Source organism: Nelumbo nucifera, chromosome 3 (assembly GCF_055504915.1).
Source record: "Nelumbo nucifera cultivar China Antique chromosome 3, China Antique-T2T, whole genome shotgun sequence".
Taxonomy (NCBI): domain Eukaryota; kingdom Viridiplantae; phylum Streptophyta; class Magnoliopsida; order Proteales; family Nelumbonaceae; genus Nelumbo; species Nelumbo nucifera.
In genome coordinates this window covers 25481311-25505228 of record NC_142651.1, presented here as the reverse complement: position 1 = coordinate 25505228, position 23918 = coordinate 25481311, and the positions used below count along the sequence as shown (strand labels likewise).

Genomic DNA, 23918 nt, shown 5'->3' with positions numbered 1-23918 from the left:
TTGATTTGGTTATAGCCCGAATAGGCGTCCAAGAAACTTAGCAACTTGTGCCCTGAGGTCGCGTCCACCAAGAGGTCAATTCTAGGGAGTGGGAAGCAGTCTTTTAAGCCAGCCCAATTTAGGTCGGTGTAGTCGACACATGGTAAGTGAAGACCACCGCCCGTAGGACATGGGTGATCAGCTGACTGATTATGGCATTGTAGGGGGAGGGGGTCGCGACCACCAGGAAGTCGTGTTTGAATCTGACCACGCAAGGCCATGTGCCGACTTCCACCGGTACTGTTATTTTCCCAAGGGGCCGGACTTCTTCTCCACTGAAGCCCACCAAAGGAGTGTCCACAGACTTCAGGTCGCTTCTCTACAGCTGAAGTTGGTCGAACGCAGCTTTAAAGAAGATGTTAGCCGAACTGCCTGAGTCGACAAGTACGCATCTGACCTCGAAGTCGTTGATCCTCAGCTTTATCACAAGTGTGTCATTGTGGGGGTAGTGAACCCCTCGCACGTCATCTTCTATGAAGAAAATTGGCTCTTTTGTCTTCGGCCGCTTTGGAGGGTTCTGCACTTCTCGGGCGGCCTCACGAACTGACGTCTAAGCCGCTACTGAAGTACAACCCGCAATGATCGAGCCTCCCACTATCATGTGGATGGTCCCCCGAACCGGCCTCTCTTCCGGAGGCTACCTCTGTGGCTGTTCGACCTGTTGTACTGGTTGTAAAATAAGGTTTTAGTATGTGTAAAGTACTGGTTGTAAAATAGATAGCAAGAATAAGGCCCCTCCCTCCACCAAAAAGAAGATAAACAAAAGAACGGAAAAACAATGGGGAGAGGAACAAAAATTCTGACACTACTTTTTGTAAAATAGATGAGACGTGTGAAGAACAAAAATTATGACTTTACTTGTTGTAAAATATGATTGTCGTATAGGTAAAGCATTTTGTTTTAGTTTTATTTTTCTTGTTCCTCTCTCTCTCTCTCTCAGCAACCTAGACTCAATGAATTCTCAAAAAATGAAAACCTAGACCATCTACTATAATCAAGTTTTGTACGTGTGAAGGAAGATTATCTATGCAATCATAAACAATTTTTTGAGACACTAAGCAACCAAGCTTTGCAAGAGCATCCGCCGATTGGTTAGCTTCTCTATAAATATGAACACAAAAGAAAACCAATCTATTTCTAAGCTCCTGTACCTGAGATAACCAAAACCAAAGCTTCAAAGGGGTTGTACGAGTACCATTGAGAACATCAATCAGAAGTTTGGAGTCCGACTCCACCATAATCTTATCTAAGTTAAGTGCAACCGCCAGGTGTAACCATCTAGCAAAGCCATTGCCTCTGCAACTAAATTGGAGTTCGTACCATAAGTGTTAGAGAAAGCACTAATAAAATCATTTCTTCCATCTCTAATAACACCCCCTCCACCGCATGAGCCAGGATTTCCTCTAGAAGCACCATCAACATTCAATTTAAAGTAACCCTCCGAAATCGCCAATAAATGCACCACCTTGATGTTCCTACCCTTAATTGGGTGAATCCACAACCCCAAACCCTGTAAGGAGAGTTGTTGAGTAAAACTCACCTTATGGGTGAGATTTAGAGGAAAAGAGACCTCATGAATCCATCGCACTGTCACCCAAATCATCGTATTAGAGCATCTGAATTTATTTTCATTCTACGCCTATTTCTTTCTTTCCAGATTTCCCAGACTGTAAAACAAGCAATCATCCCTACTGTAACAGAGAGAAGCTCCTTAATACTTTCATTACCCCTGAAGGAACCCCCAACTCCTTTTATATCAGAATCCACCCCTACCTTCCCCACCATAAGTTTCCAGACAAAGAAGCTTATCTTGGTGGGAACTAAAGCATTCCAAACTACCTTGTACCATTCCACCATAGGGTGAACAATCGTATAGAAGGACCAAGTTGTTTTTACAAAGAAATTCCCTTTTGCCTCAGGAAGCCATACTATCTTGTCTTAGTTGTTAGAGAGCTTCACTCCTAACCCCTAAATAATGTTGAGAGTCTCATCCTTAAGAAAACCCCTAACCTGATCCAGGTGCCATATTCCTGTCTCATCAACAACATCACAAACTCTCAGCTGCAAATTAAGACGATCTAGTTGAATGTCTTTCTCAATTAAAGGACCATCCATGGTCCAATTATCAAACCAGAATCTGATTTCTCCCCTTCCCACTAACCACCTCGAGAGAAGGACTAAGTTACCTCTTAGTTCCATGTTCATTTTCCAGGTACGAGAAGTGTAGCAAGGAGGGATGCCTGTATTGAAATGAGCATGCTTTAGCACCATGGCTCTGAAAAATTCAGCCCACAAAGAGTTCTGAAAAAGCACTCACTACAAAGCTTTCAACCTGAGGGCTTTTTGAACATTAAATAAACTTTTAATTTGCAGCCCACATTCAAAAAAAGGTCTCACAATTTTCCCCAAACGATCCACTAGTGATGATTACCTATATCTGATAGACCAAAGGAATCCTTTCATCAACTATTCCAGGTGCCTGATAACCTTCTTGGGAGTTGCAACTGCCAACATCAAGTATATAGGAATACTGCTCAAAACATGTTTAATTAGGACCAACTTACCTCCAGCTGAAATCACTTTCCCTTTCCAGCCTGAAATTTTTGCTACCACTTTCTGCACAACCCCATCAAAGGCTTATGCTTTCACATGACCCTTACCAATTGGAATACCAAGGTAGGTGAAGGGAAGAGGCTTGTGCAAGTAGCCCATGGTTGAAGTTATAATTTGGATTGTACTGTGAGAGGCTTTTGTTGAAGTGAAAAAGTAGCTCTTTGCCTTATTCACCAGTTGACCCAAACATTGCTCGTACCTTCAGATTATTGACATTACTTTCTCTAACACTTGCTTGGACCCTATTGTGAAGATGATAGTGTCATCAGCATAGAGACTGTGGGTAATATGGGGGCATCCCTTGTGGGTCACATAAACATCTGTAGGATACTTTTCGCTTAGCTTGGATAAGTTTCTACTGAGTAGCTCTTCTGCAATGATAAAAAAAATAGGCAAGAGTGGATCCCCTTGCTGCAAGCCTCTGGTGGACTGAAAATACCATGTGACTCCTCCATTCCAAAGAACTGAGAACCAACAATATGCAACCATTTTTCTAATCAGCTCAATACAGGCTTCACTAAAACTGAACCGCCTCGGGACATTGAAGAGAATGTCCCAATTCAGCTGATCGTAAGCTTTAGCCATATCCTGTTTAAGCACTACATTTCTTCCCCACAAACTTCTTGTCAATATCCGTAACCATTTCTTGCACCAAAGCTACATTATCCATGATATTTCACCCTTGAATGAAAGCACCATGCTATTGTGAAATTATCTTAGGTAAAATGTTGGCCAATCTCTTAGTAAAGATTTTAGCAATAATTTTGTAGCAAAGATTACCTAAGCTGATGGGACGGAAATCTGTAAAACTTTCAGGAATCTTGCATTTTAGAATCAAAGAAATAAAGGAGGAAGTATAACTCACCAGAAGAAGGCCACCATTAAAGAATAATTGGACAGTCTCTATCACATCCATTCCAACAATATCCCAACACGAGACAAAAAAATGTCCTATGAAACCATACAACCCTGGTGCACTGTCTTTATCCATGGCAAGAACCACCTATTGAATTTCTGTCTCAGAAAGAATGGCTAAAAGATAGTCATTGTCTTCCTGATTAACCACACATGGAATGACTTCCAGCAGATCCTCATCACCAACAGCCCCTTCCTTTGAAAGAACACTACAAAAATAGCTTTCCGTGCCTTGTTTCAACTCATCTAGATAAAAAATCCAATCACCTGTATAATTTTTTAGTTTTTTGATTTTGCTTTGCATTCGATTCAGCTTAACAAAGAGATGAAAAAATTTTTGAGTTTCTATCCCCCTCTTTCAATCATTTAATTCTAGATTCCTACCTCTAGAAAATTTCCTCATGTTTGTGAACTTCATGATGTTTCTTCCTCTCATCTCTTAACTTCGTGAAGCTAGTAGCAGAATTCATCTGTAAATGATTCATTTCAGCACATTGAACCCTGTCTTCTGCCTCCAAGACAGCCTAATGAATATTCCCAAAAACCTTACAATTCCATTGCTTGAGTTTACTCCTTACTTTATGTAGTTTGAGAAATAAACTCACCAATGGATTGGCATGAACCTCCTCAGTCCAGCAATCCCTAACAACCGTGTGAAAAGAGTGATGAGAGAGCCACATCTGTTGAAACCTGAAAGGCTTGGGACCTGTCTGTCTTTCCTCCTCAACAAAAAAACCAGAGGGCAATGGTCTGAACAGGTGCGATTAAGATGTGTCACAAGCTTCAAAGGGAAGGATTGCGCCTGAGCTGGAATTGACCAGAACGCGATCTAGACCGGCCCAAACACAGTCCAAGCCTTCTCTGTTATTACACCATGTGAATCTGCTTCCAGAGAAACCCAAATCAACCAGGCCTGCGGCATTTATCAGATCAATGAAATCCTCCATTGTAGATACATCATGATTTCTTCCCCCCACTTTTTCCTCTCTACAAGTGATCACGTTAAAATCTCCAGCTAATAATCAGGGTTCAGAAATACCAAAGGCTAAGTTTTGAATTCTATCCCAAAGAGACATTATTTCCAGCTGATCACATTTGGCATAAAACACAGAAAGAAAAATAAAAAATCTCAATGGCATTAGTGGTGATTTTCACAATTAGGATTTGATCACAGTCCTCAATCAATTGTACAGAGAAAAAGTTATTCCAAAATAGAACAATTTTACTACTAATATTAACCATAAAACCAGTCATGTTGAGTCTCCTATAAATCTAGGAAAGTCTGTCATCCCCAATCATGGGTTCAAATACTGCTACTACACCTAACTTATGCAGTTTGCAAAGTTTTTTCAAATGAGTGATAGTGGGATCATTTGCAATCCCTCTAATATTCCAGAACACACCATTCATTGTGAACATCTAGAGGTAGTTATACCTTGGCCAGTCTGCGATCTGGTAACTAGTCTATTATCACTGTACATATTTTTTGTGAGGCCTTTTCTTGCTAACCACATGTGTCCAGTTCGCTTCCACCTCTAACCCGGTTTCGTCCTCAGATAAGGAGCAAGAGGAACCTTAAGCTCTTTCATTAATTTTATTAAGCAACTCAGCATCAGAATTGATAACAGTGTTGTACCCCCTACGAGAAAGCCTCTTGTCCAATTCCAGCTTGGATTTTTGCAGATCCGCAAGACTCCAGATCCTATCAGGTTTCCTAGATGAAAAGGAGATCATCTCTAGACTGATTGGCCGAACTAGCTTCAAACTAATATCATCTTTGGAAGCAAAGGATTTTCGCACCCCCACCATAGGTAATATCATTTGTTATGGGATTTCAGGTTGTGGAGGCTGGACCTCTTCTCTATTTGTATTTTCTATCACTTCAATTTCTAGGACAGTTGTTGGGGTTCTTAAAACTTCTTGGTAAACCTACTTCACAGTTTGTTTTTTCCTGGGTGCTTGTTCAGGTTCAACAGGCTTTGGAGTTGAAGTGGATTTAGACTTGGTGACTTCTCCCTCAGATTTCGAATTTCTCTTCAATTTCGGTTTGCATTCCCTCTCACCATGACCATGTTTGAAGCATAATGTGCAGTATTTGGGGAGGTTCTCATAAACTATTTGATGCTAGAAACCCTCCTTGTCGAGCCCAACCCAAACACGATTAGGGTTTTCTTTCAACATATCAACCTCCACGCAAACCCTAGCCGCGGTTGTTCTGGTTAAACGAGCAGTTGTCGGATCAAATTTTAGCACTCTTCCTGCTACCTATGCAATTGATCACGGGTACTTATCATTGTACAGGTTAATCTGCAACATTGGCAGAGAAATCCAAAGATGAACCACTGAAGGTTCCCATCCTAACTCCAAACCAGGCGTCCATTTCATAAATCTTAGAAGAAAGTCCTTGATAAAAATAGCCTTTCGCAGCCAAACCCTAAGGTATTCCTCCTCACTTTCAAATCTGAGAATCACATGCCTCGGATCTATTGCAGTGACCACAATAGCCTTTTGGAGTCTCAAAGTACCTACCATAAATTCCCTAATCTTCGCTAGGGAAGGGTGACCGTATGAGCATTTTCCAACCAGTTGAAATTGGAGAGGGGAGAGAGATTTCTCAATATCTTCTTCTGAGAAAAGCATCGCAAGTTCTCCCCAATTGATTGAAGGTACCTTTAAAAGAATATCCACCACCGGTGGATCAAGAACGGCAGGAAAATTATTCGTGGTGGCAGCAACCACCGAAGCAAAGGAAGGAGCACCTCGAGAATCCCTAGGCGGCTCCCTCATTTTCAAAATCCCCCTTTTCTATGGGCATTTTCTAGGTTAGTAGTATGTTGAGATTGAGATATCCAACAATAGTTGATTAATTTAAGCAAAGCATTAAAAAGCATGGATAGTGCAATGATTCTCGACCTCGCAATTGGGTTGGGTGGGTTGGGCTCGGGTTGGGCCATGACGCTTCGGGGTGATTTCAGGTTGGGTTATCACATGCTAGACCCTAACCCTAAATGTTTGGGTTAGGGTTGACCCATGGATCAATTTGGGTCTAAAATTTTAAAAAATAAAGAAAACTACATGAAATATGCCAAAATTAAATGAATTAACCTTAAAATTCCAAATATAAAATAAAAAACTTCAACATTTAACAATTTAAAGAGTAAAGACTAAATAGAAAAAATTAAAGAGTGGAAACTTCTAACAAAGTATAAATAGTCCCAAACTCCCAAATAGACTTGACAATCGGGTCAACGAGTTAACCCATGATACCCAACCCTATTTTTTCAGGTTAGGTCAGGTTGTGTCATTCTCACATCCAGGTAACTAAATATGAGACCCTAACCCTGTTTTTCGGGTCGGGTTGAGTCGACTTTTTGCCAGGTCTAATTCTCATTGTCACCATCTAAGCTTTATCCCAAGTATATGGGGTATATTAGGTGTGGCAAATGGTTGGGTTGGGTAAGGGTTGAATACTAACCCATTGACCCACCAACTCACCGTGACCCATCATCAATCATTGTTAAAGGGTCATAACACACCCTAACCCTGACCCACTTTACCCATACATATTGACCCTTAACCACCCTCACCCATATTAATCCGCCTACCCTCACCTATAAATACAAAAAATGGGTCAGGATAGCCCATATACCCGAAATAATAACTTTGAGAGAATCATCTTTCTCAAGACAACCACGTGACAAAAACGAGTTAGGTCAACCTGTATACCCGAAAATGCAGAAAATAGTAAAACATTGTAGAGAATGCAAAAAAAATACTAAAAATTGCAAAAAAATCAGAAAAAAAAACAAAAAATGCCAAAAAATTATGAAAATGCAAAAAAAAGTAGAAAATTCAAAACTTTTGTAGAAAATATGCAAAAATTACTAGTAAATTGCAGAAATGCATGAAAAACACTAGAAAAATGCAAACATTATGCATTAAGGCACCCCAAAATTGTAGAAAATGTAGAAAATACCAAAAAATTGCAAAAAATGCAGAAAATACCAAAAATTGTAGAAATTTGCAAAAAATAAAAAATGCATAATTTTTATAAAAGTGCTTTCATAAAAGCACTTTTATGTAAAAGTACTTTTATGCTTTTATAAAAGTGTTTTATGCTTTCATAAAAGTACTTTTATAAAAGTGCTTTCATGTAAAAGTACTTTTGTAAAAGTGCTTTTATGATTTCATAAAAGCACTTTCATGTAAAAGTACTTTTGTAAAAGTGCTTTTATGATTTCATAAAAGCGCTTTCGTATAAAAGTACTTTTATGCTTTCATAAAAGTTCTTTCATGTAAAAGTACTTTTGTAAAAGTGCTTTCATATAAGTACTTTTATAAAAGTGCTTTCATAGAAATACTTTATAAAAGTGCTTTCATAGAAGTACTTTTATAAAAGTGCTTTTATGCTTTCATAAAAGTGTTTTCATAAAACTATTTCAATAAAGTGTTTTTGTGTGTAAAAGTGCTTTTGTATGAGTAATTTTTTAAAAGTACTTTTATAAAATTCTTTCACATTAGTGCTTTCGTGTAAAAGTACTTTTATAAAAGTGCTTTCGTAAAAGTCATTTTCATAAAATTACTTTATAAAATTGTTTTTGTACAAGTGTTCTTGTGTGAAATTGCATGTGAGCATGAAAGTTAATAAAATATGTTTTATTTCACTTTTAATCTCAAAATGAAATGTGGCATGTGGTTTGGAATTCTAATGAGATATAGACGTGTTAGGATGTCTAAGTTCAAGTCAATTCAACTATTATTAGGTGAGTATAGATAAAACTGGCTTTGACCCAACCCATCCTGACCCTAATGGGTACCCTCAACCCAACCCACCCTGGCCCTTTACCATTGACCCTAATGGATTACTTGACCCATATTGACCCACTAATAAATTGGGTGGGTCCCAAGGTGGGTGAGTCAATTCGGTTGGGGTCAAGATTGCCAGTCCTAGGGCAAATTATATGAATTCTTTCACTATTTGATTCATAAAGAATATTTAGAATCCATGACTATAAGAGTTTGACAAAAGTTTTAATATCAGACTAACCTGATGCAACCCTCCTCTTATATGGTGTTAGTACCATTGGTGTAAGATAAACTCACACTTAAGACTTTATATACTTATAACTAGAATCCCTTTAGACCTTTTGATATATAATTATTCAACCTTTTTAAGCACAATATTTTATTTTCTACCTCCTGTTCTCACATAAATTTTTTTATAAACCAAACATAGTGATAAATATATTCATTTAAGAACAAGTTATATTTCATCATCTTTCTCATTTTCTGTCACCAACCAAACATAGCCATACAAAATATTACTTATAAGCTTCTCATTGAAGGTAGGAAACAACCTTTTTGTTTGTTTTGTTTTGTTTCACCGGTTAACTTTCTCTATATGGATTTGTTATTTCATGTTTTGTTTTATTTCTTTATTTATTTTTGTGGTAAATAGTTTCTTTATCTTTTTGGTAAATTTGTTTTGTTTTAGGGTAAATTACAAAGACCCCCTAGTATGGGGTCAATGATAATTTCCCCATGACTGCCTTTTGAGACAAACCCCGAACTTTCACTTTGCGACAAATTCCCCATGGTCATTTGGTTAGATGACATAATGCATTAAATCATCAAAGTATCCACATGAGCTTTCCTTATTTTTGTTTCATCATACTTTTCTCTTAAACCCTAATTGACCCAAAAATTATGGATGAACATTTCTACCCTACCCAATGGGTACCCACCTCAATGGAGTAGGTCTTTTGCTTGAAAAACATATGTTGGGGCAGGTCTTTTGCTTGACAAATTCCCCATGATATTGTTGGGAGGCATGTGAACTTATGTATTAGGCATTGAATTTAATAATATTTTGAAATTTATGTCAAGGATAATTGATAGTTTATTGTTTTCTTTGTGTTTTAATAAAATAATCAGAAAATTTGATGATTGTTCATGTTACTTTACTTGTTTATTGCTTATATATAATGGGAAATAATAAGAAATTAGATGCACGTTTTAGACCCAACCTACCAACTTGATCCACCCCATCCTCAAATGCATGGAAGGTAGAGTTGAGGACGGTTTTGTATTTCCGTGTGTAAGGAGGCCTTGGATTTTGAAAATCCAACCCACTATGGATTTTGGGGACGGTATGGTCTAGAATTTACAAAACCCTCCCAAACCTTTATTGTTGCCATCATTACCAAAAATATCTCCATGTCTCCAAAAGAAAGTTGCAAAAATAACAAGAATCATTTAAAGACATAGAAAAACAAGTTTCTTTAAAATTTTGTTTCGTGTCACTGATGTGAATGTTTCTCTTGATCTTAAAATATAAAAATTATCCTCTCGTTCCTTTTTTTGTAAGAATCCACTCATTTCTATGATAAATTAAGAACAATCAAATAAAACCTTAAATTTATATCTATCATAAAGAAAACTCTTCCATTTCATTTGAATATTGACTCTGCATAGAAATATGCAAGTTCGAGGGGTATTTGTCATAAAGTGAAAGTTCCGGGGGGTATTTATCATAAATGAAAGTTTAGGGGGTAATTGTCACTAACCCCATAGTATAGGGCGCTTTTATCACAATGAAAGTTAAGGGGTAATTGTCACTTACTCCATAATACATTAAAAATATGTTAAAACTAGGGGTGTCCATGATTAAGTTAACTAAACCATGGGCAATTTTTGAAACCAGATAGGTACTACTAGGCTTTGAAAATATTTGAACCAAATCAACCGACTAACCAATTGACTAGTTTCTATTTTGATTAATTATATTCTTCAATTTATTGGTTTTTCATATTTATAATGTATATTGTATAACATATCATATAATATATTATATATTATAAATGAACAATTATACATAATATCTAGATGAAAACCAATTTGGTCCTTTGTTTTTTCAAAAATACCATATTGAATCAATTAGTTCAATTGACTGGATTATTTTGTTCAATCTTCTTAGTACAGATTGATTTTTTTTATAAGCATCCCTAGTTAAAACCAAAACATTTGGATTCAGGATATTTTCTATAAAAAAAATAATTTAGGATCTTTTGGACATTTGGCAAATCTATGATTTGCTCCCCTTCACTCATTTTTGTTAGTTTTTTTAATATATTGTACTAAATCTCATCACCGGGGATTGTAATAGATTCCCCCCACGTTTATAGATGTACAAATGATAAGAATTTATGAGGTTGAGTAATCTATGTAAACCTCGTATTATTTTTAGGAATGGTAACAAGCCAGGGTGAGGTTAGGTTTTGCCTGCCCTGTCCCTAATCTTTAACTAAAATGCCCTGCCCTTGTTCCTGAACTCAAATGTCCCGCATTGTCCTTGCCCCGAACCTCACGGGGCTAGAAATCCTAATTAGCATCCCTCTTTGAATTGGGAATCTTCCCCCCCTTAACATTGCCCGAACTGTATGATTGCATTATGAATTATGAGGTGGACTGAACTCAAATTACCCTTTTTTGGGTAAATGGTTGAAACCTCCCCTTAAGTTTAGCAATTGCAATCACCTCCCTTAAACTTTATAACACAGTTGCAAGTAGACCCCCTCTGGTAGAATCTTCTAAAAAATGCATGGAAATGTCTAAAATATCTATGCAATTACTATTGCAGTTTAACGTTTGAGTGATTGATATTGAAGGGCAAATTCGAAATATAAAATCAATTTCAAAAAAGAGATTGGAAGGATTTGGGATATTGATTTATATGAAGAGAAAATTTGAAAAACAAACATTTTTTTTAAAGTAATTGCATGAATATTTTGGATATTTTCATGCATTTTTTTAAGAAAATTCTACGAGAGGGATCTACTTACAACTATATCTGAAAGTTAAAAGGAGGTAATTACAATTACCAAAGTTAAAGAAATGTTTCAGCAATAAACAGAAACTTCAGGAGATGTTTAATTAATATTTTTTGGGTAAATTACAAAGACCCCCCTGTACTTTGTTTTGCAACAAAGACCCCCTTGTACTATGACCATGAGAAAAAGACCCCCTTGACCGTTAAGCTAGATGACAGAATGCGTTAAATTACCAAAAATACCCCATTAAACTTTTTTATTTTTTCTTTTTGCCCTTTTTTCTCTTAAAACCTATTTAACCTATTCTTTTTCCCTTTATTCTCTTCTTTTCCCCTCCCTCACCATCCTTTCTCGTTTTTTCTCCCTCCCACCACCATGGGTTTTACTTCTCGAGGAGGTTCTCCTCCAGCATCAACAAGGCAAAACTCCTCTACCTTGGCCCATAACCTAGAACGCCCAGAAGCTCTCCACGAAATGATTTCATATTGTCTTTAGATTTCTAGAAGTTGACGTTATCATGAGAGAGAAATTTTGAAATAATTGCATTACTTTGTGGTTATGATTATAGTCTTTTCGTACAGTTACTCTATAAATAATTTCATAGTCTAGAAATAGACTGACATCATTTGTGGTTTTGTCTTGAAATAGTTTCATTACTCTATAAATATTTTCATAGTCCCTTTACAGTTAACATCTAGCAGGAACGTCAACATTAACTGGGGTTTATGAGTTGAGACTTTTTGCACCAAGTTGCCCCTAACCACTTTTGCATTATCAATCTCGCGGAGAGCTTCCAGATGGTGAAATTTCCGGGTGGTGGAATTTCATGGAGGTTCTCCTCTAGTGGTAGGGCACTCCTGGAACGTCCAAAACTTATTGTGTTGCAATTTCATGGTGGTGGAAGTTATTTATCCGACTGCATTTGAGGACGGGTTGAAAGTTTTGAACTAGTTAGAGAAGCAGGCAAATGGAGAGAGAGAGAGATCGGGATCTAAAGAAAGTAGTATCGGAAGGTCAGGAAAGATGAACAATGTTTTTCTCATGTAGTTATTACAAGAGCAGTATGAGGATTAAAAAATATTGTAACGGCATTTTTGGACGGCAAACTAACGGAAGGGGGCCTTTCTCTCACAGTCATAGTATAGGGGGTCTTTGTCGCAAAAGAATGTACAGGGGGGGTCTTTGCTTCCCTGTATGGATTTGCAGAAAAGTCACTTGAGATCCGCAAATCGTAAGGTAAACCATTGTTATGGTCGACTCGTGAAACTGAAGCTCACTGTTTGTATACCCAACGTCCCAACCCCACCAGGATTCAGGAGAGATTTTCCTGAAAAAGTAGCGCTTCGTGAAACAAAACTCAAATTTCTATCGTCAGCGTGCTTTCTTCTGATACTTCTTGCAGAAATGAGCAGCCAAACCGAAGCTGAAGATCGAGATTTAATGGCGAAAGCTGCCAAGGCTACTGAAGATCTCTACTACTCGAGAAATACATATTTTCCTGCTGACCTAGAAGAGAAAATGTCGAGATTACAAAGCGAAGCAGATCTCGCTCTCAAACTTCTTGACTCGATTCCATTAGGTAACCTTCAAGTCTAAAGTAACCATTTCGGATCATTGTTCAGTTTTACTCCTGCTTAGCCATTTCTCATTAGATTTTGAGTATTTAGCCATAGAATGATAGAAACATTAATTAGAAATACGAGTTCGTTGCTTGTTCAGATGATTGAGGCTGTTGTTGTTGCGCCTTACAAACAACTTATTGTAACCTTACCGATTACAGAACCCACTTTGGGTTTGTGGGCAGTGCAAGCAAGTGCTGTTAATGTAACGGTTAAAGAACCACCTTAAGGTTTATGGGTTTGCTCCTATTTTAGTTTGGGTGAGCAAATGTCACCCACCCCATTGCTTTGTTTTTTTTTCCCTGTTATATTTGTGTTCCCATCGTGTCACTTTAGGTCTTATTTTCAGTGTTTGCACCAACACACTGAAATTTTGTCATTGAAGTCAAGAAAATTGAGGTTAGTTTTCTGAGTGTTGGCATGAAATTTATGTACTTTAGGGACCATAGATAGATCATTATGACCAAGGTATCATCCAAGGAATTTCATCCCTTTCACGGTAAGTTGCGCATTCAGCTTCTTATGTGTTTAAATTCCTTCACTTTCATTTTTCTGGTAGATTGTTCTTGGGAATTAGAAATGGAGGACGCTTTGCACTTCTAGTTTTATTTTATTTTATTTGTAATCATTATTATCTATTTTCTTTATTCTTTATTTGGTTTCCACTTTCACTCTTGAATACTTTGAGTTGTGCATCACTTAGGGGGCAATTGTCAGCTGAGTCATTATATTCTGTAATGAGTTCATACTTTTTGGGGTGAATGAATGGAAGGGCACCATGAGGATCATCACTTTATTGAAATGCCTGGTAAGCAGATGCTTGATTCGGTTCTCATTGCTAATGAATTAATTCACTCAAGAAGAAGAGAGGGTGTTCCAGGTTTAATTTGGAAATTAGATATAGAGAAAGCTTATGATCATGTTAATTGGAGGTGTTTGGATTCCGTTCTACATCATATGAACTTTGGGCAGAAATGGAGGAATTGGATTAAGGTTTGTACAACACTCCTAAATTCTCAGTTTTGATTAATGGCCAGTCAGCTGGCTTCTTTGAAAGTTCTAGAGGGCTGAGGCAGGGAGATCCTCTGTCCCCTCTGCTGTTTATCTGTGTAATGGAAATCCTTACCCTTTTCTGTAAAAGGGTTGCTGAAGATGGCAGTTGGGAAGGCTTTGCAATTTGTCAGGGGGGAGAAAAGGTTAATCTTCTTCAGTTTGCTGATGACACATTGTGTTTTATGGATGCTTCCCCATCCCAGTTGGACCTCATGCTTGGTGTTTTAATTTGGTTTGAAGTGGTGTTTGGGCTTAAGGTGAACTTGAACAAAAGTTCTATCATTCCGGTGGGGCAGGTTTATAATTAAGAGGAGTGTGCTGATGTCTTGGCCTGTAAGACTGATTTTCTTCCTGTAAAGTACTTGGGTCTCCCTTTGGGGGCAAATTGGCTCTCTCCCTCGATTTGGGATCCAGTCATTGAGAGAATGGAGAGGAAATTATTTTCTTGGAAGGCGAAGTATCTCTCTTTTGGAGGGAGGGTAACCTTGATCAAAAGCACTCTCTCTAATTTTTTCCTATTTTTGGAGAAGGGATTTCTGTGAATGTTGGTAAAGGTGATAGAACAAAATTTTGGAGTGACGAGTGGTGTTCAGAAGGCCTTCTTGCTGTTTCATTCCCTCACATATTCGGTTGTGCAGTGAATCATGAGGCTACTGTGGCTGACTACTTATATCTGGAGGAAGTTCAGTTTCTTGGTCCCCTCTTTTAAGGAGGAACTTGTTTGATTGGGAGTTGGAAGAATACTTGGAACTGATGAAGACCCTCTTTAACCAGAAGATTGATGGATTGGGGGAGGATGAGTGGTACTGGAAGTGGAAGCCGGATGGGATCTTTACTGTGAAGTCCATGATTGATAAATTATGTAGTGAGGGGCATGCTGATTTCCCAGCTGCTCTGATTTGGAATCCGATGAGCCCTTCTAAAGCTAACTTTCTAGTGTGGACGATGACTCTGGACAAGTGTCTTTCAAGATCAAATCTGCTGAGAAGATGCATTCCAATTATGGATCCAAATTGTGTTCTTTGTGGGAAGGATGCAGAAACTACAGATCACTTATGTCTTCATTGTCCGTTCTCTCTTCAAATCTGGATGCATTTTTTCCAAGCTTTGGGTGCTAAGTGGGTCATGCCGAGATTAGATAAGGACCTCCTCTGTTGTTGGAAGCTGAAGGGTCTGAATAAGAAGGGAAGACTTATGTGGAACAATCCCAGCTGCCGTGTTGTGGTCCATTTGGACTGAAAGGAATGGTAGAATTTTTTGTAATAGGTCAAAGGATTTGGATGATGTAATTCAGAAAGCTGTGGGTAAGCTGATTTCTTGGGTTTCCATTTCTGGGGAGTTCAGGAATATTAGCTTGTCTGTATTATTTCAATCTTGTTCCTGGTGGAAGTTGTAATCTTGGCTGCTTTTTAGACTGCCTTTTTGGGCCTGAATTGCAGTTTGTTTGTGTTGAATAAATTTACATTACCTTTTCCAAAAAAAAGTGGGAAATTAGAATTAGGTTAAGTTTTAGGAGGATGCTTGGACCGGAAAGTCCATGAGGTAAATCTAAGAAGATGAGCAAATAAGGTTATGGATTTATTAGCCAGAGGAAGTGTAGACAGAACTTATCTGTATCTGGTCATGGCCTTGCCTTTGTAGTTTTTCCGGGTGTATTGGGGGATGGTTCTAGCTAGCCAAGGGTAATGACCAAATAAGGTTGTGGATTTATTAGCCAGAGGAAGTATAGACAGGACTCATCTGTATTTGGTCATGGCCTTGCCTTTATAGTTTTTTCCAGGTGTATTGGGGGGATGGTTTTAGGCAGCCAAGGGTAATAATACCTTTTTCTTATCTGAGTATGCCTATATGATATCTTAGTTTCTGTCTATTAATAAATTTTCTTGATACATGACTGATCACAAAAGCCTAAGCATCTATAGATTATGTATTTTTTAAGGGTGTTCAGTACCATGAAAACTTTGAAAAAAATAAGGTCTTCCAATACCTAGTTTCTAGTTTTCTTTTGTGGTTTTTTCTGTGTTATTGGGGTTGGGGCCTTGGGGGATGGTTCTATCCAGCCAAGGGCAATGATCCTTTTTCTTATCTGAATATGCCTATGTGATATCTGAATTTCTGTCTATTAGTAAATTTTCTTGATATGTGACCAATAAAAAAAGCCTAAACATCTATAGATTATGTATTTTAAGGGTGTGCTGGACCATGAAAGCTTTGAAAAAATAAGGTCATCCGGTATCTAGTTTCTAGATTTCCTTTTGTTTTGAATATGAAGGTCTATGGGTGCCTTATACTTCTTAGGCTTTTGAATGTCAATATCAAAGTGAAAACAGGAAGGTGTGGGTAGGGCTGTAATCTGATCAGATCCATATTGAACCCAGTGACATCCAAATCTGGTTATTAAAAATTTAAAACCTTATTCAATCCAATATTTGATTGGATCTAGGGGTCTTGGGTCAGATTCATATCCTATTGGAATTTGGATTTAATCCAAGTCTGCTTCATTATATTTGAAATAAAGGAAAAAATAAAAAATAAAATAACTTTTAATGTAAAATACTGAATTGATTAATTATAAACTTTTTATAATTATATCCTTGTATGTGTATGTCTACATACATATTTGATTAATATTATATAATATAGGGGCAACCCAGTCCACGAGGCTCTTGCCAATGCAGGGTCTGGGGAGGGACAGATGTACGCAGTCTTACCCCTGTACATTAGACCTGTTCATGGGCCGGGTGCCGGGCTCGGGCTTTCTCAAAAAAGCCTGACCTGAGCCTGAGCCTGAGCCTGAGCTTGAGCCCGACTTGATACTATATATTAAATAATAAAAAATATATTTTATTTAATAAAAATATATATACAATATTTTTTTCTTTGTTCTTTTTTTTCAAGTAATAGTGAGATGTTTATTATTTTTGAGTTTTGAAGGTTTTTAATATAAATAACACTTTTTTATTGAATAAAAAAAGAAAAAAAATTCTGTTTTCAAATTTCTGGCCGGGCTTAGGCTCAGGCTCAGGCTTCAGGCTTTATATGAGGGCTGGGCTCGGGCTGAAGACCTAGGCCCGACGGTCGGGCCGGCCTCGGGCTTGGGCCTGAATGTATTCTGTTGATACATATACAAAGCCCGGCCCGGCCCGGCCCATGAACAGGTCTACTGTACATACAGAGAGGCTGTTTCCAAGTTAATATTATATAATATAACATGATATTTAATCAGACTTGGTTCTTAATTAGATCGGATAGGGTCAATTTTTTTTTTGATAAATGCGGATAGGGTCAAATTTGAATCCAATCCGGTTATGTAAATGGATCATCCGAATCTGAAATAATCAAATTGGATTGGGCATGCTGGACTTTCGGACTCTGTATATCTGTTGACAGACCTAGGGTGGATTGAAGATTCTAAGAGCTGGTTTTTGGTTAACTTTTTTTGTGCATAGCATTGGAGTTTCTTAAGGGCCTTAATGCTTAACCACTTGGTCACTTTTCCTGTTGAATTATTTTTCCACATAGTTTTTGGAGTTTCTTCATATCACCTGCCTTAGTGCCTTATCCTACCCAAGTGGACAACTCTTGACTGCAACCACGTACCTCCTGCTGCTTTTTGGTATTGCGCAAATACATTTTAAAAACAGTAATGATGTATTGATGTATAAACCATAGTTGTAGTTGCAGTAAGTCAGTAACCAACCATTTGGTGCCTGGACTATGACTTTGTCTCAATTCTCCTTGCCAAATAACTTGTCCCTCTGGTGCTTGTATGCTGCTTTTATAGATTCCAGAATTTATGCTAATATTATGATTTTGCATATCACATTTATCACTAGATGGCCTTTGTTATTGATCAAAAAAAAAAAAAATTATCACTAAATGTAGTAACTCCATGTTCTTGCACAGAAGAAAGGAAATCACCTTCACAGCGTGCAACTTATGAATTTTTGAGAGGAAAAATATTGGATGTATTTCCTGATTACAAGAAAGAAGCAGAAGATCATCTGTCAAAAGCTGTATATTATTGATCCCTTCACACTTTACCTTTTTCTTAATATAATGATTCTGCAGTTATTGATAAAAAAATCATCTGTCAAAAGTTGTATGTTATTCCACAAACTTTGTGCTAGTAGTTTTAGTATATTGTATTGCTTGATTTGGGTCTTTTTTAAATTCATTATTCATTTTGCAGGTTAAGTTGAACCCATCTCTTTCAGATGCTTGGCTCTGCTTGGGTAATTGCATTTGGAAGAAGGGTGATCTGCCTGCAGCAAAGAACTGCTTTTCTTTAGCATTAACTAAGGTTTTTCTTTAATTGTTATTGATGCATCTAGCTTTTAGGATTTTAATCATGGTATGCTGTGGGCCCACATTTAAGTAATTTGACCCTGTCAAACTGCATGTGGATTCTTATTATTTATGTCATGCAGGGTCCAAACAAGAAGATACTTTGCCAGTTATCAATGCTTGAACGAAAAATGGCTCAAGGCAAGGAGATTTTCCAGTGCATATTTTACTTTAGTAATTAACTTTGTCCTCTTGGTGCATATGGAGAAGTTTTTTGTTTGGTTATTTGGACTTTGGCTTGTGGGGATCCTCAAGTCAAAAGACTTACCCAAATTGGTTAGGGTGCAACTCGGGTTGGGTTGGATTGGATTGGGAATTTGTCAAATTTTTGATGGGCCTGAACCCTAACCAGAATCCGGTAATTAAAATTCTTCAAATCAGACAACCTGGCCTGGCTTGCAGCCCTAAAATTGCTAGCAATGTTGAATTCATTTGAAAATCAATATCCATTCTGGCAGGAATATTGACCACTTCTGCAAATTGTTTCTCTAATTTCATGAAGTAACAGTTAAAAAGCAATTTTCCCCTTAACTAATAACACAATATTTCATTAGATATACTAAAAAGATGTACAAGAAGTGGAGGATGAGGTGGCCTCCAACAATTGTTCTGAGATCTATACAAAAATACGAAAAATAAGAAGATAAATATTTCCTTAATGTCTCATAGCTCTTCAAAATCCAATTTGAAGTAATTCTGGATCATATCTCTGAATTCTTTCTTCCCCCTACCTGAATCTATTAATTGGAAAATCTAATTCCCTTTTGAATTCTGAAAAATTCTTTCAATAGCTCCCATAGGACAGAATATGGGGTTATTGTCTGTAAGATTTGACCCTTTGCCTCAAAAGGGATTGAGGACCATGACTATATTAATTCATGGGTTGAGGGCTGATTCATTATGGAAGAACTAATGCCCTTGAAAATTCATTAAGTGGCTTTGAAACACCTCCAGAACTTATTGTTATTGCATTCCTTTAATAGCCCCTAAAAGATAGAAAATGGGGTTATCCTCCATAAGTTTCAAACAATTGCCTAAAAAGTGATTTAGAATCCTCCAATACTTGAATACCCAAACCTTTTCCAATAATTTGTATTGCAAAGTTGGTGCTTCGCATCATCCTCAGCTTCTTCACAGGCTGATTTTCACGGGGATCTTTCTGATGTACCACAGCGTATCAGTTGCATGTATAGATGCAATTTCTTTCTTCAAGCTAATGTTTCTTTTTGGCTCTTTTTCATTGTAGGCACTGAGAATCAGGCACAAATTGTTGAAGAAAGCATTCAACATGCAAAGGAAGCTATTGCATTGGATGTCAAGGATGGAAATTCTTGGTGTAACAATCCATATCCTTCTATTACACCATAAAATACAAGCTGTGTTTTTCTTAGTCTGGAAAGATGATGAACATCATAGTTGTTAAGGCACACAGGCTATACGTGATAGTGTGATAGTGGAGTGCCTAGTTTCTTCGGCAGGTACCTAGGTGACAGAATAACTAAATTCTAGGTTATTTCTCTAGTACTAGTCAGCATGCATGTAAGTTGTTGATTTTTTTTTCTCAAAATATGCAACTAAAGAAGGTTATAGTTTTATACTAACAGAAGTTTCTTTTGGATCATGTTATGCTAACAAAATTTTAAGACAGAGAGTAAGGAAAAGAGAAAAGAACAAGGTGCAGAGCCACTGCACTCTTATTTTTAATGTAAGGAGGAGAGAGAGTGAGAGGTGCGATGCCTAGTTAGGTGCTGAAAAAAGCAAGGTGTGAGCTTTATATATATAGTGATATTGCCTAGTCAGGTGCCTGGTCACCTTGAGAGATGCCTTGACAACTATGATGAACATGCAAGGTGTGAAAATTCAAAATATGCGCTTTGGAAGGTTCTAGAGTTGATAATGCCTTTTTGGTTTGGGATGGATGTGGAGTTGAACCCTGGGCCTGGATCCCACCATCAGCGTAACTATTAACCATCTTTCTTCCCCCCCCCCCGCCCCCCAAATCCATGTGTATTAGTAAGATGTGAGCTCTCAAGATTACTTCTCTTATTATAGTTAGGTTTCCTTCTCTTGAGGTGTATATATTCTTCGTTTTATATCTTTGTTAACATTGTTACATGTTCATGACAGACAACTTAGGAAATGCATGCCTCACAAGTTTTTTTGTGACTGGAGCATGGGATCACAACAAACTTTTGCATTCTTTGAAAGCTTATCAAAATGCTGTAAGTTAGCAGGCTTTTAAAGTCAAAAAGAGAACTGTAAAAAAGAACTGTCAACTTTTAGCTGAATCGAAGACCAGGAAAACAGCTTCCCCACAATCTTCTGCCAAACTTCCTCTTCTTGACAGCTTTTGTTTTGAAATATCCTTGAGTTTCTTTCTTGCCATATTGACCATAACACAGCACCTGGAATCAGATACCATAGAACTTTCCCTTTCTTGCTTAGGCCTTGTACCCTCCAGTTGTTGACAAAATCAGCCATTCATTCTGGGCAACAACTTCTGATTGCAAAAATTCTGAGAATCCTCACCCATATTTTGTGAGTGAAGCTGCAATGCAGTAACAGGTGGTCAACAGTCTCATTATCACTGTTGCACAAGACATCTTTTAGAATCAATCACCATACCCCTCCTAACCAGGTTGTCTCTAGTAGGAATCTTATTCAGGTAAGCAGCCCAAATAAAAAAAGATACCTTCGATGGAATGTGTTTGCACCATATTATATGCACAGGAAATTCCAGATCTTCTTCCTCTTGTCTCGGGCCAGTTTACCATAGAAAGATTTCACTGAGAACTGGCCTTTGCTATCTGCAACCCAAAACCTTTTGTCTGCTGCATTAGTGTCGATTTGAGTGTTGTACAACCTTTGAAGAAGCCTACTAAATGGTTTGATCTCCCAAATTCAAAGCCCTTCTGAAAAGAGGATTCCGGGCAAGCATCCCATTTTGAGACTGGACATATTTAGCTACTTTTGCCTCCTTGTTTGTTACAATTGCAAATAATTCTGGGAAATCATCCTTTAGCGTATTGTTATCACTCTAACGATCCAACCAGAAATTAATTCAGTACCCCTTCCCACTACAAATTTGATTTCCTTGCTGAAAGCATTATATCTTTTTTCAATTCCCTTCCAAACTGAACAACCATACGACTGATTTGCATCACTAGGGACCTAACCTTCACTTCTTGTACCATATTTTGCTTCAATTACTCTCCTCCACAAGCAGTCCCTTGGTTACCAAACCTCCAAAACCACTTGCCAAGTACGGCTAAATTCATTTCCTGAATTCTTCTAATTCCCAGCCCTCCATTTTTTTTTTTTTGTTTACACACCTTTCCCCAGTTAACTAAATGAATTTTCTTGCTCTCCTTCCACCCCATCCAAAAAACTCATTTTCCTCTCAATCTGATTTGCAACTCCAGCTGGAATTGGATATAAGGAAAACAAGAAAACAGGTAAGGATGAGAGGACATTCTTGATTAGAGTGACCTTACCTCCCTTTGATAGGTACCTCGATTTCCATCCAGCCAACCTCTTCTCAATCCTCTCCAAAATTGGATCCCTAATAGACTTGGAATTGCACTTAGCCCCTAAGGGCATTCCCAAATACTTTAATGGAAACTTACCAACTTTAAATCCCCAAGAATCAGCCAAGATTGCAGCTCTTGAACCTCTCCCACTGCCACTAGTTCACTTTTGTGAACATTCAAGTGAAGCCCTGAAACTAGGGGTGTCAACGGTATTCGAAAATCCGATTTCAAATTCGATATTCGACATAATCGAATCGAATTCGGATAATTCGAATATCTAATCAGTCGAATTCGGATATGTCCTGATTCGATTCGATAAATATCCGAATTCGATCTATTATTTAATTATTATATATAATATATAAAATATGTTATAATTTATATATAATAATTAAGTTATATAAATAATTTATATATTTATGTACTTTATATCAATAAAATATTTATTAATTATTAATTAATCAAATTCGCATCGAATCGGATATTCAAATATTTAATCGGATTCGAATTCGGATATTAATTTTTAATATCCGTTGGATATCGAATCGAATTCGGATATCAGATTTTCTAATCGGATTCGAATTCGGATATTGCATGGTCCGATTCGAATTTGGTCCGCTTACACCCCTACCTGAAACCACTTCAAACCGCCAGAGAATGGCCATTAAATTGTCAATTTGCTCCCTAGATGCATTGCAGAAAAAAACTGAGTCGTCTGCAAATTGTAATAGGGGGATCTCCAACCTGTTTTCTCCCACACATAAAAATAGCAAAGGAGATAAGGGGTCCCCCTCCCTTAAGCCCCTCGAGCTCCTAAAATGACCACAAGTCCTCCCATTCACCAAAACTAAGAAAGAGGTAATTGTTACACACACCTTCAACCAATTCCTCCACCTTGAACTGAAGTTCATTCTCCTTAAAATGTAATCCAAAAAATCCCAATTCACATGGTCATATGCTTTTTTTCAAAATCCATCTTGCATAGCAAACCTGCTCTCCCACTTTTAATCTGGGAATCAATCATCTCATTTGCAATTAAAACACCATCCACCATTTGTTTCCCCTCAACAAATGCACCTTGGGATTCTGAAATAACATACCCCATGACTGGTTTCATTCTCTTGGCTAAAACTTTTGAAAGAATTTTGCAAATACTCCCCAATAGAATCTTACCTAAATGACTCATTTTCTGTCTACAATTGTATAATATGGACCAAATCCTCCTTGTACATTATATCTATTTACTTCATCTAAATTCTTAACAACTGCCGAATTATAAATCATTTGACTATTTTAAATGATGATCAAAAACTTTTCTTTTAAATTGATATCAGAAGTTTGGTTATTTTTCTAAATCTTGATAATTTGCATCAGGAAAAAGATGAAAGTGTGAAGTCCAATCCAGATCTTTACTTCAACTGTGCCACTGTAAGTGTAAACAAAATTCCTTTTCTCTTTTCCCCCATCATTGAAATCTGACTTTTCCGGGGAATTGGTGCGTGGAAGTTCTAGAACAGAATCTCCTGAAGTAGATTTGTTGCTTTTATTGTTTTCTTTTCCTTTATGACTATTAAAGAATTGCTTGGATTTCAAACTTCCTGGGTCATTGCTGCATGGAATTGAGAATCTCTTCAAATGGTTTGATTCTTCAGTTAATAGGCCTCAGAATTATTTCGATCAAGAACATTGGTCTTTTCACCGAATCATCATTTCCTTTGGTCAATAGTATTGTGTCTTCCTTAGCAAAATTGAACAAGAATAGGACAGGTCGGCAGAGGGTGAGAGGAGGATGTGTTGGATTTGGTGGATTTCTTTCTTATTCATTACACTCTTAGTGAGGGATTACAAGCATACAAGTCCCTTATTGTTCTTTAGATTATCTTCATCATTGCTTTTGAAAAAAAGTGAAAAATAAAAATATATCAATAACAATTTGAGTCTTTTGCTTATGGGGTATGCTTCTTCTTCCTGGT

At 37.4% G+C, this 23918-nt stretch overlaps 1 protein-coding gene across 1 annotated transcript in view; it reads left to right on the top strand.

Annotated features, from left to right (window-relative positions):
- The first annotated feature begins 12575 nt into the window (after nt 1-12575).
- The window catches only part of LOC104594405 (uncharacterized), a 34805-nt gene continuing 23462 nt past the window's right edge, over nt 12576-23918 (top strand). Inside the window, exons 1-7 of the mRNA XM_010254714.3 lie at nt 12576-12975; nt 17975-18084; nt 18261-18371; nt 18499-18556; nt 19662-19751; nt 20543-20637; nt 23320-23373. Coding sequence (XP_010253016.1) covers nt 12591-12975; nt 17975-18084; nt 18261-18371; nt 18499-18556; nt 19662-19751; nt 20543-20637; nt 23320-23373 — 903 coding nt within the window. The 5' untranslated portion in view covers nt 12576-12590. The remainder of the gene's footprint in view (nt 12976-17974; nt 18085-18260; nt 18372-18498; nt 18557-19661; nt 19752-20542; nt 20638-23319; nt 23374-23918) is intronic.